The sequence below is a fragment of the Nesoenas mayeri genome (genome assembly GCF_963082525.1).
Source record: "Nesoenas mayeri genome assembly, chromosome: 21".
Taxonomy (NCBI): Eukaryota; Metazoa; Chordata; class Aves; order Columbiformes; family Columbidae; genus Nesoenas; species Nesoenas mayeri.
The window spans coordinates 4,206,249-4,219,256 of NC_137571.1; the positions used below are offsets into that span (position 1 = coordinate 4,206,249).

At 60.7% G+C, this 13,008-nt stretch overlaps 3 protein-coding genes across 4 annotated transcripts; all 3 read left to right on the forward strand.

Moving 5' to 3' along the window:
* On the forward strand, positions 1–7,753 carry TXLNA (taxilin alpha). Of its 2 annotated transcripts, none has more exons than XM_080357643.1 (11): positions 1–209; positions 1,188–1,328; positions 2,116–2,454; positions 2,732–2,823; positions 3,409–3,579; positions 3,911–4,105; positions 4,276–4,395; positions 4,608–4,682; positions 5,163–5,255; positions 5,586–5,681; positions 6,166–7,753. In XM_080357643.1, exons 2-11 carry the CDS (start codon positions 1,223–1,225, stop codon positions 6,502–6,504), a joined length of 1,626 nt encoding a protein of 541 aa, XP_080213769.1. In that variant the 5' UTR covers positions 1–209; positions 1,188–1,222; the 3' UTR covers positions 6,505–7,753. The 2 variants fall into 2 exon arrangements, with proteins under 2 accessions (XP_080213769.1, XP_080213770.1); XM_080357644.1 differs by having other exon boundaries at positions 1–195.
* A 971-nt stretch (positions 7,754–8,724) lies between these two features.
* CCDC28B (coiled-coil domain containing 28B) lies at positions 8,725–10,112 on the forward strand (the record flags this gene model as incomplete). Its single annotated transcript, XM_080357426.1, has 4 exons — positions 8,725–9,121; positions 9,198–9,352; positions 9,449–9,471; positions 9,997–10,112. 4 exons carry the CDS (start codon positions 8,725–8,727, stop codon positions 10,046–10,048), a joined length of 627 nt encoding a protein of 208 aa, XP_080213552.1. The 3' UTR covers positions 10,049–10,112.
* An 85-nt stretch (positions 10,113–10,197) lies between these two features.
* On the forward strand, positions 10,198–12,974 carry IQCC (IQ motif containing C). The gene is made up of 5 exons (XM_080357424.1): positions 10,198–10,325; positions 10,690–10,833; positions 11,317–11,635; positions 11,744–11,862; positions 12,260–12,974. The coding sequence occupies exons 1-5, from the start codon at positions 10,266–10,268 to the stop codon at positions 12,299–12,301; spliced, it is 684 nt and encodes a 227-aa protein (XP_080213550.1). The 5' UTR covers positions 10,198–10,265; the 3' UTR covers positions 12,302–12,974.
* The last annotated feature ends 34 nt before the right edge of the window (positions 12,975–13,008 follow it).

Genomic DNA, 13,008 nt, shown 5'->3' on the forward strand with positions numbered 1-13,008 from the left:
CCGCCGGGAGGCCCGGGCCGGAGCCGCTTCTCTCAGCACCGGTACCGGCACCGGCCAGGCCGCGCCGCACCGGGAGGAGCCGCTGCGCCCTCCCTCCCTCACCCCCGCCCCTCCGATGTACCGGGGGGCCGCCGGGGCCGGCGCGCTGATTGGCTGAGGAAAGATAGAGGGGAGACTTGCGTCAGACCGCTGGAGGTGACGTCAGCGGGGTGCGTGCGTGACGTCACTGCGGTGCTGGGGGGGCACACGTGTGTTTCCTTTTATCGCCATGGGGGCTCATCCCGGAGGCGATAAGGGGAGCAGGGCCTGGGGCTCTAATGGGGGTACCGGGGGGGTCGGTGCTAATTAGGGATGGGGCAAAAATGTTAATAAGGGTGAGGGGTGGCCGGGCCGGGGGTGTCGGTGTCAGGGCGGGGGGGGAGGGAGGTTGTGGGGGAGGCGGAGGGTGTGGGGGCTGGAGGCTGTGGGGGGGCAGGAGATTGTGGGGGCAGGAGGTTGTGGGGGAGGCGGAGGCTGCGGGGGGGCTGGAGGTTACGGAGGGCCGGGGGGGCCCGAGCGGTCGCCCCTGGGCCGGGTGGGCTCGGGGGGCGGTTCGGGGCCGTTCCCGCCCGCGGGGCCTCAGGAAGCGCCGCGGGAGGTGCGTTGTTCCCGGCAGCCCAGAAAAGCGGCGCCCGGGGCCGCGTGGGGCGGGCCGGGCCGGGCTGTGCCCGCGGGGGGGACACGGGCTCGGCCGCTGCCAACGCTCCTTGCCGAGCGCGGCCCTGGGCTGCGCTGCGAGGAAACGCCGAGATCCCCGTGTCACCGCTGCGAAACGGCAAGAGAAGCTGTTCGCTGCTTCTCCTGGAACAGCCCCTTGGCTCCGGGCGAGGAGCACACGCTGCCTCTGCTCCCTAATTAGCGCCTTAACTAGAGCACGGGAGGTTGTGCCCAGCGGATTAGGGAACCTGGCGCTGAGTGTGAGTGGGGAGGTGCTGCCGTGCTCTCGGGGGGGCTGTGTCCAGCTTGCTCAGCGGGAACAGGCGTTACCCTTTCACGGAGACCTTTGTGCTGAGGTGCAAATTAACAACAAAACGATGTTTCTCCCGGCGCGGAGACTCTGCTGAGAACAAGTTCCTTCCCAATGCAGGTGAATGACTCCTAAAATACTCCAGACTTCTTAAGTTTAGTTGATGTTTCTCCTTCTCTAGGGTTTGTTGGGACTGAGCCGGTGAGAAAGGTCGAGATGAAGAACCAAGGTGGGGAGACCAAAGCTGCCCCCCGGCCTGCCAGCGCTTCCAAACTGGTGCTGGAGGATGGGGACTCACCGGAGGCTGCAGCACCCCTGGAAGGTGGGGGGTCTCTGAGGCGCGAGGGGGATTCTGGAGCCTGGAGAGCGGCTGGTGCTTCCTCTGTGGGAGGGTGGGCAACTGTCTGCAGCTCTTGTGGCTTGTTGGAGAGGAGCTGTGATTTCTGGGGCAGAAAATCCCACTTCCTGCGTGTGTATGGTTCTGAAGCTGTTAGCACGTCCTGACCAAAGCACGGAGCTGGTTCTTGCCTGAAAACAAGAGGTTGTTTGTCCTTAAGGGTCCTGTTTGGGAAATGTCAGACAACTCTTTCCTGCCCTGTTACTGGCGCTTCGTAAAAATCATTCCCTGGAAGACAAAAACCAGGTCTAACCAAGTGGGTGCTCGGTTAAAGTGAACCCTGCCATGTATTGTGGTGCTCAGTAAACGTGGGATGTAGGACACGCACAGAGAGGCCAACTCAGGTTTAAAAATCGATCGTAATGTAAAAGTCCCGGCTCTGGGGATGTCAGCAGGGAGTTCCCGTGAGGGAAAGCTCGCACGTAACCCACTTTCATTAAAGATTAGGGGGAAGAAGGGGGGGAATTTTTGCTCTTGACAGATGTCAGGGGCTTGGTCATGCTCTTGTGATCAAAAGCGAGTCTGTCGGGAACGTACGTCCATTGTCACGGCAGCGGCTGCAGACGCCGCCAGAACAAAGCGGCTCATGTCGCCGGAGGTTTGTCCGGCCCTGCTGCGGCGAGTGCTCGGAAAACCTCCCCTTTTTCAGCCACTTCTAGAGAACCGACGGCGTGGGGGAAGCCTCACGCTTTTGTGTTCCCGTCTCCCGCAGCTTCTCTCACACAAGAGGACACCAAGTCCTCCCGGCCCGCTGTGCGGGACGTCTCCGAAGAGCTGAGCCGGCAGCTCGAGGACATCTTGAACACGTACTGTGTGGATGCCAGCCAGGAGGGCGCGGGTGAGGACGGTGGCCAGAGCGAGCCCACCGAGACGGAAGAAGCCGAGAAGTGTCGCAGCGAGTCCCCGAGGAACGGTGACCAGGAGACGGGTGGCCCCGAGATGAACGGGGAGAAGGAAAACACAAAGGGAACCGAAGAGTTTCGACCCGGCGAGGAGTGTGGGGAGCGGGATCAGAAGAAGGCTCAGGAGAAGAAGAAAGCCAAGGGCCTAGGTGAGGGGTTCCACAGACACAGCCCTGTCCAGCCAGTTCCAGCTCTGAAAGTTGGGTCTGGCCCCAGCTGGGGGGTTGTTCCCCCACAGCGTGCGGTGAAATCTGTGGGGCAGAGCCCTGAGAAGAAGCAGTGGCTCTGCCCCAGGACAGATGCAGCTCTGAGACCTGGTTTGTTTCTCCTTGAAACCTGGTTTGTTTCTCCTCTCCTTGCCCTTATGAGCCAGAACTCTGTAAATGGATTTTAGCTTATTTTTTTAAACTCCATGTCTCGTTCCAGGCAAAGAAATCACTTTGCTGATGCAGACGCTGAACACCCTGAGCACGCCAGAGGAGAAACTAGCAGCGCTGTGCAAGAAATACGCTGAGCTGGTGAGTGCGGCTTTCTCCATCCCGGGCTCTGGGGAGGGCAGCGCAACAGCAGCCACGGGAGCTGCTCAAGGAGCCAGGACGTGGCCGTAGATTTGTGTTTCTTCTTGATATGGAGAAGGACAGTCCAGGAACACACCTGTAGCTTTGCAGTGTGTGTTGTGGGATCTCTGCGGTGCTGGATATCCAAATACCAGAGGACAGGTGTTGCTTGGTTCAGCCAGGCGTTGGCGTTTGCCGAAGCGTAAGCACGTATGGGAGCGTTTTGGGCAAATCTGTGTGTAAGAGGAGTCTGGATCTGTTTTCTCTCTGCTCCTCTAACGCAGAAGCTGCATCTCTTTGACCAACACATGCGTGGAGGTGTTGGATGAACATTTAAATCTTTCAGATTCCAGCAGGACAGGAATTCAGGGACCTGTCCAGGGGACCTTGAGCTCTGCATTGGTCCCACTCTGCTCAAAAGCGGCATTTTTGCGTTGTGTCCTACCCTCAGAGCACAGAGAGCGCTTCTTTGAGCCCTTCCTCGGGGCGCAGCACATTGTGCAGGTCTGCTTTGCATCACCTGTGCCCTTTGCTCCCCTGTCCCAGCTGGAAGAGCATCGCACCTCCCAGAAACAGATGAAGATCTTGCAGAAGAAGCAGACGCAGCTGGTGCAAGAGAAGGATCACCTGCAGAGCGAGCACAGCAAGGCCATCCTGGCCCGCAGCAAGCTGGAGAGCCTGTGCCGCGAGCTGCAGAGACACAACCGTACCCTCAAGGCAAGTGTCTCCAGGCGCTTCTCCAGGAGCTGCTGCATCCCACAGCGCTTGGATCACTCGCCGGGAGCCATTCTGGCAAATTTACCTTTCCCGATGAGTGCCCTCAGGCTGCCGTGCAGGGCAGTGCTTTAATTTTGCTGTTAAACCATTATCCACCGTGTGTGAGTGTTAATTCAGGGTATCTTCACTGGAGAGAGGGAGGGAAGAAGCCCAAAGTTGCTTCCTGATGGCTACAAGCAGCAGTGGGAGGCCAGGAGGGTTCAGAGCATCAGTTTGGGCAGTTTGCTCCCCAGAGTGACACGTCCCCGCTGTCCCCGCTCTCCTCATGCAGGAGGAGGGTGTCCAGCGTGCACGGGAGGAAGAGGAGAAGCGGAAGGAGGTGACATCCCACTTCCAGGTGACACTGAACGACATTCAGCTCCAGATGGAGCAGCACAACGAGCGGAACTCCAAGCTGCGCCAGGAGAACATGGAGCTGGCGGAGCGGCTCAAGAAGCTCATCGAGCAGTATGAGCTGCGGGAGGAGGTGGGTTGGGGTGGGATCGGGGTGCGGGGCTGCTCTGGTGCCTCTGTTCTGCCCCGTGATGCGTTTGTGCTCCTGGGGGGGAAAAGAGCCTCTGGGTTCTGGGCTCTTCCCTTGGGGCAGCCGCTGGGACGCCCTGAGCGTGGCGGTGACCGGCGCGGTTCCCTCGGCAGCACATCGACAAGGTGTTCAAACACAAGGACCTGCAGCAGCAGCTGGTGGACGCCAAACTCCAGCAGGCGCAGGAGATGCTGAAGGAGGCCGAGGAGAGACACCAGCGGGAGAAAGACTTTGTAAGTCTCGGAGCGGTTTTGCGAGCGCTTGGCTTTTTGCCTTGTCCCTCTGCGGAGGCTCGTTCCCCTGGCTCCCCAAGGGCAGAGCGCAGACGGGGTGAGGCTGCAGCCCTGCGCTGCTCCTCACAGTGCCCCAGCACGCTCCTGTCTGCAGGGACACACTGAGAGCTGTCCCTGGTGACAGCCGGGTCACTGCCTTTGCTCTTCCCCAGCTGCTGAAGGAAGCGGTGGCCTCACAGAGGATGTGCGAGCTGATGAAGCAGCAGGAGACCCATCTCAAGCAGCAGGTGAGTTCACTGTGTGCTCAGCCTGATTATTCGCTTGTTTTTTGGGTTTTTTTTTCCTCCCTAAGCAGCGAACAACCCAAAGTTCTTTAATCTGGAAGACACGGGGGCAGGATTGCTCCTGGGTGAGCCTGTGTCAGCCCGGTGTGAGCTGAGACTTCCTGCACTGATTCTACCTCCCGGGAGAAAGGAGGTTTTTGGTTTTCCGCAGGGCTGGGAACATCGTGTGGTCGCTCTTTGCTGAATCAGACCCAGCAAGTGCCTCCTGCCCAGGCCAGGAGGTGTTTGCAGAACACACCGCTCTCAGGATGTTTCCCTAGGAAGGAGTTTTTCCACATTCCCCTGTACCTAACGCTGGCAGAGCCGCCCCGTCCTGCCCTGTTGTTTGTCGTGAAGCCCGGTCACAAGATCGCTACCTCATCCCTTGGCGAGGGCTGTCGGGAGATGCGCAGGGAGCAGCTCTGACCCCGTCTCTCCCCACAGCTCGCTCTCTACACGGAGAAGTTTGAAGAATTCCAGAACACCCTTTCCAAAAGCAGCGAAGTGTTCACAACCTTTAAACAGGAGATGGAGAAGGTGGGTGAGGCTTTTGCTGCCCAGCAGAGCTCGCGTGGGCTGGAGGTGCTGCCTGTCTGTCTGTCTGTCTGTAGTTTTGTTTAGTTTTGCTGGTAAATATTAAAATCAGCTGTGTCAGAACAAGCAGCGCTGCCCCGTCCCCTGCTTTGTTGTTACCCACTCGGTGTTTCCCACTCCTGAAGCTGCAGCGAGATACAGAGATGTTTCCCAAGATGACAGAACTGTGCTGGGACAGCGGGTGCCCGTTTGAGGACACGTGAGATGTCACTGACTGCAGCGCTCTGCCTGGGGCTTATTTATTCCCTCTTTTTTGTCACTGTTACTCTGTAGATGACAAAGAAAATCAAGAAGCTGGAGAAGGAGACCACGATGTATCGCTCTCGCTGGGAGAGCAGCAACAAGGCTCTGCTGGAGATGGCTGAGGAGGTGAGGAGGCTGGAGCAGCACGCCGATGTGTTGTGTGGCCTTGGGCTGGAGCTGAGGGGAGGCCAGACCTCAAATCCTGGGCTCAGTTTTGGGCCCCTCAAGACAAGAGAGCCCTTGAGGTGCTGGAGCGAGTTCAGAGAAGGGAACGGAGCTGGGGAAGGGGCTGGAGCACAAGTGAGATGGGAGCTGATCTGGGGTTTAGAGGAGGTTGAGGTTGGATATTGGGGACAATTTCTTCCCCAAAGGGCTGTGGGGCATTGGAACAGGCTGCCCAGGGCAGTGCTGGAGTCACCAGCCCTGGAGGGCTGGACAGACGGACATGAGGTTCTCAGGACACAGGGCAGTGTCAGGGGTGGGTTAATGGTTGGACTCAATGATCTTGAGGGGCTTTTCCAACCAAAACGATTCCACAGTTCTCTCTCTCTCTCTCTTTTTGCCTCTGTCCCTGGTGTGGCAGAGTCTGAACTGTCTCTCTTATTTGCAGAAAACCCTTCGGGACAAAGAGCTAGAGGGGCTTCAGGTGAAAATCCAGCGCTTGGAGAAGCTGTGCCGAGCCCTGCAGACGGAACGCAACGACCTCAACAAGAAGGTGCAGGACCTGTGTGCCCACGCGCCCCGCGCAGACACGGACCCCTCGGAGCCTTCGAAGGACCCACCACGAGACGGCCCCGAGGCGGCGGCGGGAGGTTCTGTGGCCGAGCAGGATTGTCTGCACTCGGGAAAGCCGCCGCACGGCGCGGATCCTGCGGAGAGCCTGGGAGAACTGAGCACAGGAGCCGCGGGGCAGAGCGGGACTGAGGAGGGGGCTCAGGGCGCTGCCTGAGCCCGCAGGGCCGGGGGAGAGGGAGGGGAACATGGGTGGTTCCAGAGACTCGGTCCAACGCCCCTCTCCTGGTGCTGGGACAGGCGCGAGAGGTCGGCCCTCCGGGGGATTCCGCATTTCCTAGCTTAGGTTTTTGGAGGGTTTTTAAAATTTTTATATATATATATATATATGATTATATATATGATATATAAAATATGTGCAGGGCAACGAACACTTTATATATGGATACACGTGAAAACTAGAATGACCCACCTCCCTGCGTGTGCGTGAATAACTAATATATGGAGACTTAACCGATCGGCCCTTTCACGACAAGACTTGGCACTGGCGGGCTGTGAACTCCCAAAAATCTAATGCAGCTCAGGCGGGGGGGTCTGTCAGCACCTCCGCAGCGACGCTGCGTCGAGTGAGAGACACGGAGCTGAGCTGGGGAGAACCGCAGCCCTTCCCAGCGCTGGATTCTCCCTCCTCTGTGTCAGGTGTCCCAGACACTCATGTTTTTTGGTGCCCGTGAGCAGAGCAAATGAGTTGGGAAGAGGCCGTTTCTCCTCTGCCCGGGTTTATATGTTGAATGGAGACAAAGAGAAGCAGAGGAATGGGGGGTGCCCGGTTGACCCAGAACCTGCCAGTGTCTCAATCGCCTTATGATTCACAGTTGCCTCTTTGCTATACGCACATGCGCACAAGTGTATTAAAGAGTTAATCCAAAGGTCTAATTCCCAAGTGTTTTGCACAAGCGCGTGTGGTCGGTTGTGCAAGGGGCTGGGGAGGTTCCACCCGAGCTCCTCTGCCCTGTGTCAGGAACTCCTGGTCGCTGAGCGATGGTTTCGGAGGCGTCCGCAGAGCTCCATCCGAATTGCCGGGGCCAGCACAAGGACCGTGTCCTCCTTCCTCACGGGGACTCCAGCGAGTTTGGGTCTAACGAACTTGCAGCAGAGACGAGGTCTAACGAGTCTCTGCGGAGCCACAGCCCGAACCTCTGCTGGGATGTTCCCTGGAGCCGAGCGCGGGTTTGTCGGCCCCTCGATGTCCGCGTTGCTTCCCCGGTGCAGGGATGTGTCTGTGTTGGGAGCCCCATTCGCAGCTGCCAGGCTGTGGACTTCTTCCCATCCTTTCAATAAAAGAAAAACCTTAGAAAGCCACCTTTTTTTATTTTAAATTTTCCCTGTTACGGTACAGATTACGTCCACAGGGGCTGTTGTATGGATCTCTGTATCAAATAGAAATGCACCCAACTTCGCTGCTGCTCTGTGTGTTGTTTCTCGCTCATTAGGCCTCGTTTGGGAGGGAAGAATTGGGGCGCTGGGGTGGGGATGGGGTTCCGCTGGGCTCGGCTCCTTAGGGTGCTGGTTCTGCCTTCCCGGGCCTGGGGAGTGCGGGAGGGACCTTTGCGGCCGCGGGGACACAAAAGTCAAGTGGGTTTGTCCCCAGGACCCCAGCACAGAGCGTCTCATCCGTGAGCCACCAAGCACCGCATGCCCTGCGGGTCCTGGCACTGGTGGCACCGAACCCCCGGCTGGCTCCAGAATATCCAAGATTGGCGTAAAGTCCCACAAGGTTCGAGGTGAGAAGCCACGTTGGGTTGTGTGCGCGGAGGGGATGGGATCTGCCGTTCATCTCGCTCCTTTGTGAGCGGTGGGGGATCGTCCCTGCAGCGCGATCCTGAGACCCGAGGCTGGGGACTCGGTGAAGCCCCGGGGGGGCGGGCGGTGACCCCGCTCTGCGGGATGTCCCCGGAGGAGCCACACGGGAACGGGCCGCGTTGCTCGGGCGGCCGGTGACCGGCAGTGCCACCCCCGGAGGAAGCGCCTTTCCCTTTAAATGCAAATCCCGGCGCTGCGGGGACGAGTGTCCGGCGGGCTCGGGGACGCGGCCGGGCCAGGACCGGGACCGGGGGCCGAGTCGGTACCGGGCGCCGGGCCGGGGCTCAGCGCGGGTCAGTCCCCGTCGGACGGCCGGAGGCTACGGACAAAGGGGCTCCCGCAGCCCCCGGCTCCGCTCCAGCGCAGGGGCCGCGATCGCGGAGCCCCAGCCCGGCTGCTGGTGCCCGGGTCCGAGCTCCCGATACCGCCCGGAGCTCCCGGTGCCGCCCGGAGCTCCCCGGGGGGACCCAACCCCGCCCGCTCCGGGCAGACCCTGGCGGGGCCCGGAGGCCCCGGTGCGGGGAAGGGGCCACCGAGAGCCGCGTCCGTCCCGCGCAGGGTCCCCGGTGCCGGGATGGAGGAGCGGAGGAAGAAGCGGAGCCCCAAGACCTGCCTGGCGCAGCCGCCGCCCCCCGGAGCCCCCCGGCCGCTGCCCCCCAGCAAAAGCGCGTCCTTCGCGCTGCCGCTGCCCGCCCAGCCCTCGCCCCGCCAGCGCGCTCGGCTCCGGCGGTCAGTGCCGGGGCTGGGGGGTGACCGGCAGCCCCCCGGGGCCCCTCCGGTGCGGGGCGGTGGGTCCGGGCGGTACCAGCCTGTGTGTGCCCCGGGCAGGGCCAGCAAGGAGCGGGGGGGCGCGGCGCGGGGGGCCCCGCTGCAGCACAGCTTCCTCACCGACGTGTCCGATGTCTGCGAGATGGAGGGGGGGCTGCTCAGCCTCCTCAGCGACTTCCACTCCGGGAAGCTGCAGGCGTTCGGTGAGGGGATGGGGGGCACAAGGGGGGCCCGGGGGGGGGCAGGGTTGGGGGTGCTGACGCCCCCGGCGCGGCGCAGGGAAGGAGTGCTCCTTCGAGCAGCTGGAACACGTGCGGGAGATGCAGGAGAAGCTGGCGCGGCTGCACTTCGGGCTGGACGGCTGCGTGGAGGAGCTGCCCGAGGAGCAGAAGAAGGTGGCGGCTGACAGGAACCTGGACCAGCTGCTGGCACACGTGAGTGTCACCCCCCTTGTCCCCAGCCCTGCCGCCATGGCTGGGATCCCCCGGCCACCCCGCGGGTGCCTCAGCCTCTGCCTTTGCCTCCCACAGCTGGAGGAGCTCAGCAGCTCCATGTATCCTGGCCCGGGGACGATGGCGGTGGCACTGGTGGCAGTGACAGCGGCGATGGTGGTGGTGGCAGGGGTGGCGGTGGCGGGGAGGGTGACAGTGGGGTGGGCGATGGTGGTGGCAGTGATGGTGATGTCAGGGGGGCAGTGATAGTGGTGGTGGGGACAGTGACGGTGTGAAGACAGTGGTGGTGGGGACAGTGGTGGTGGCAGCGCTGGAGTGGTGGCAGTGATGGTGATGGTAGGGGGACAGCGATGGTGGTGGTGGGGACTGTGTTGTTGGTGGGGACAGTGCTGTTGGTGGGGACAGTGATGGTGGTGTGGGGGGGACAGTGATGGTGGGGACAGTGATGGTGGGGACAGTGATGGTGGGGACAGTGATGGTGGCAGTGCTGGAGTGGTGGCAGTGACAGTGCTGGACTGGTGGCAGTGCTGGCAGTGGCAGTGCTGGCAGTGGCAGTGCTGGCGGTGGTGACAGTGGTGGCGGTGACAGGGTCCCCGTGTCCCCACGTTTCCCTGACCCGCGCTCAGCCAGAAGCTGCACTTGGCCGAGAGCCCGGACCCCGAGGACGCGGCCGCCTGACCCCGCGCCCGCCAGCAGGAGCCCCCGCGGGAGCCACCGCCCCACAGCGGGGCCGCCCCGCCGGAAGGGCCGATGGCGGCGACAACGCGGGGACACTCGGGCCCAGCGCGGCCAGCTCCGCCCCGCCGCCATCTTTGCGGGACTCACGTGACGGGCGGTGGCGTCGTCGCGGCCGGATGACGCCATCAGGAGGCGCCCGGTTGCCGTGGCGCCGGCCATGGCGGGAGCGGAGGCGGAGCGGTGGCGGCGGCTGGTCCGCGGGGTGACCCGCCTGCAGGTGCGGGGCCGCCTGGGCTGCGGCCCCGAGCGAGGAGAAGCCCGGGGGAGGGGGGCCTGGCTGGGAGGGGTCCCTGTGGGGTGGGCACGGCCGGACGTGGAGAATGGAGGAGGGGGGGGGTGTCACAGCTGGGAGGGCCGTGGGGGTGCACAGCTGGATATGGGGGTCCCGCGGGGGGGCCCTGATCGGCCGGCGCTGCCTCATTAAAACCCGCCTGGTTCCAGCCCTGGGACGCGTTTGGTCCTTGTGCGCCCGGCCGAGACCCCGGGGGGGCGGGGAGGGGAGGGGGCGGTGGGGGGGACAGTGGGGGACACGGGGTGACGGGGGGTCCGGGGGGTCTGGCAGCAGCACCTCCACCCCGCAGGCCTGCGTGCGGGGGCACCTGCTGCGGCGGCGGCTCCAGAGCCTGCGGGCGCAGTACGAGGCCGTGGTGCTGGAGATCGAAGGAGACCTGGAGCAGCTGGAGTGGAGGGGACAGTTCCTGCCGCGCCCCGTGTTTGTCCCCAAGGTCTGCGCGTCACGGTGTTGGGGACTTACGTGGCGCCTTCTGGGGGGAGCGCTGGGGCACCTGTGGGTGGTGGGGATCTGTACCCCAGACGGTACTTCTGCAGCGTAGTCCCAGGAACGTGCATTTCTACCCAATTAAAAATGACAATTACGCAGCCGAGGCCTGTGGGACTGTCCCCGGTTTGTGTCATTTCTTGCTCTGGGTGAAGCTCAGCCCCAAGTCACACGCTCAACCTGCGCAGGTGACACTGGGGGTGCTGTCCCCAGGCACCCCCTCGCCCAGTCAGACCCTCCTGTGGTTGAGCTCTGCTCTCTGATGGTTTTACCGCTTCTGGAAGGAAAGTCCCTTAAAAATTCCACGATGGCTCCGAGCAGAGCACGGCGGCGTCACGGCAGGAGCGCTGCTGACAGCAGGTCTCTGACGCCACCTTTCAGACCTTTATGTGTTCTTTCTATTTGAATCTCTCGCGTTTTGGTGCTTTAGAAGCCACCGCAGAAGCCTTCGGCTGCGCAGGAGTCTGCACCGAGTGACGCGGCCAGCGCAGAGAAACCGCAGGACAACTCCGAACCTGAACGGGACCAGGGCTGCAGCAGCGGGAACCCTGCAGCCCAGCTGCAAAGTGAGAAAGAGCCGAGCTCCGCAGGTGAAGGCCACGCAGCGAGCCCCAAAAATCTTGGGGCTGATGCAAAGAAATGCACTGAAGAGTCCCCAGGAGAGAGCGAGGATCAGCAGAACGACAGCACCGTGTTGTCTGCGTGGGACAGCGCGGTCCTGCACGCAGAGTCGCTCGGAGCCAGCCTGGGTGAGAACCAGAACATTGAGAGCATCCTGGAAGAGGTCAGAACAACAGAGGCAGACGGTGCCGTCTGAATCTGTTCTAAGAACAGGTTATTTTTCTGTTTCTTTGCAGAAATTCCGCTTGAGGATGTAAAGGAGCTTCCTCGAACTCGGGCTGGTCTCCAGTCGTACAGAAATCACTTGGTCATGGAGTTGCTGTGGTTGGAACAAGCCATCGCCAGCCGTAAAAACGTGAGGGCCTGACCTTCCTCTGCCAAACCAGACCAGTGCCATCCGTGCTGGGGCTGAACGGTGACGGTTCAGTCACTCATTGCTTGGATCAGATGGCGGCCGTGCCCTTCTTATTCCTTTTCTGGGGGAAAAGCAAACAAAAAGGGAATGCTGAAGGAGAGCAGGAGCTGTTTAATGCGGTGACGAGCTTCACTCCAGCGCCGGTGCTGCTTTGGTGATGCCGCGGTGGGTGCCCAGGCACCGGCTGGCTCAGTGAGCGGCTGTTTGTGCTGCTTGAAAAGTGACATTTGTGCATCTTCTGGCCAAATGCAGTGATTTTGCTGGCTCATCTGCAAGGGTGGGTGCTTTCCTACGTGTGGGATTTAATTGTTAACACTTGGTTTTCTTTCTCTTGCAGTACTTGATGCTGAAAAAGCAGCTGGGGATTCCCAACCCGTAGGAGGACGTTCCCGAGCACGTGGGGTGTTTGTTTTGTGCAGAGAAGCGGTGAAGCCGCAGCAGTGCAGCTGTGACGTGACCTCGCCAACAGCAGCGGCTTCAGGGATCTCCAGCTCTGCAGGTTGGCGTCTTCCACTTCAGAGGAATGTGGCAAGAAAGCCTTTTATTTCTTTTAAATGCGAAGATTTGGTGAAAGCGGGGATTAAACGTCACTGTGAAGCCAGGGAGGTTGTTGCACATCCTGGGGAGAGACTCAATGAGTGGAACTAAAATGCCTGAAGGCAGCGGGTGCTTCAAACCTGCAGGAACAAGCTCTTCTCCACCAGACTGTGGGTGACCCATGTGAACAATGAATCACACGCACAATTTTGTTAAATAATGAAAACCTTGCTCCTTTCCCCATCTCTATGGTGTGGTGATGTGGCAGATGAGACAGCTGCTTGCCTGGGCTCTAATTAAACTGGTTTGTGTGAATTGGGAAGGAAGAATTACCAAATAGAACACCCGCTTTTGTACCAAACTGCCTGCCAGGAAGGTTATTGTGTGTCAGATACTTCATTGCATCATTGTCGCTCTGATTTGGAACGCTGGCAGCAACGAAACCCATTCCACAAAATATATACATCTGTTTTGTGTTGGTTTAGGAGCATCTGCCCATCACAGTAATAAACAGCTCTTGTATTAACCCTCTCTGTGCAAGACGTTCGG

Bases quoted from the DNA above. Each gene is read 5' to 3' on its own strand.
- TXLNA (XM_080357643.1), top strand. From the start codon at position 1,223: ATGAAGAACCAAGGTGGGGAGACCAAAGCTGCCCCCCGGCCTGCCAGC. The intron at 2,824-3,408 runs GTGAGTGCGGCT...CCCCTGTCCCAG, and splicing joins GCAAGAAATACGCTGAGCTG to CTGGAAGAGCATCGCACCTC. The intron at 4,396-4,607 runs GTAAGTCTCGGA...GCTCTTCCCCAG, and splicing joins ACCAGCGGGAGAAAGACTTT to CTGCTGAAGGAAGCGGTGGC.
- IQCC (XM_080357424.1), top strand. From the start codon at position 10,266: ATGGCGGGAGCGGAGGCGGAGCGGTGGCGGCGGCTGGTCCGCGGGGTG. The intron at 10,834-11,316 runs GTCTGCGCGTCA...TTGGTGCTTTAG, and splicing joins GCCCCGTGTTTGTCCCCAAG to AAGCCACCGCAGAAGCCTTC. The intron at 11,636-11,743 runs GTGAGAACCAGA...GTTTCTTTGCAG, and splicing joins GTCGCTCGGAGCCAGCCTGG to AAATTCCGCTTGAGGATGTA.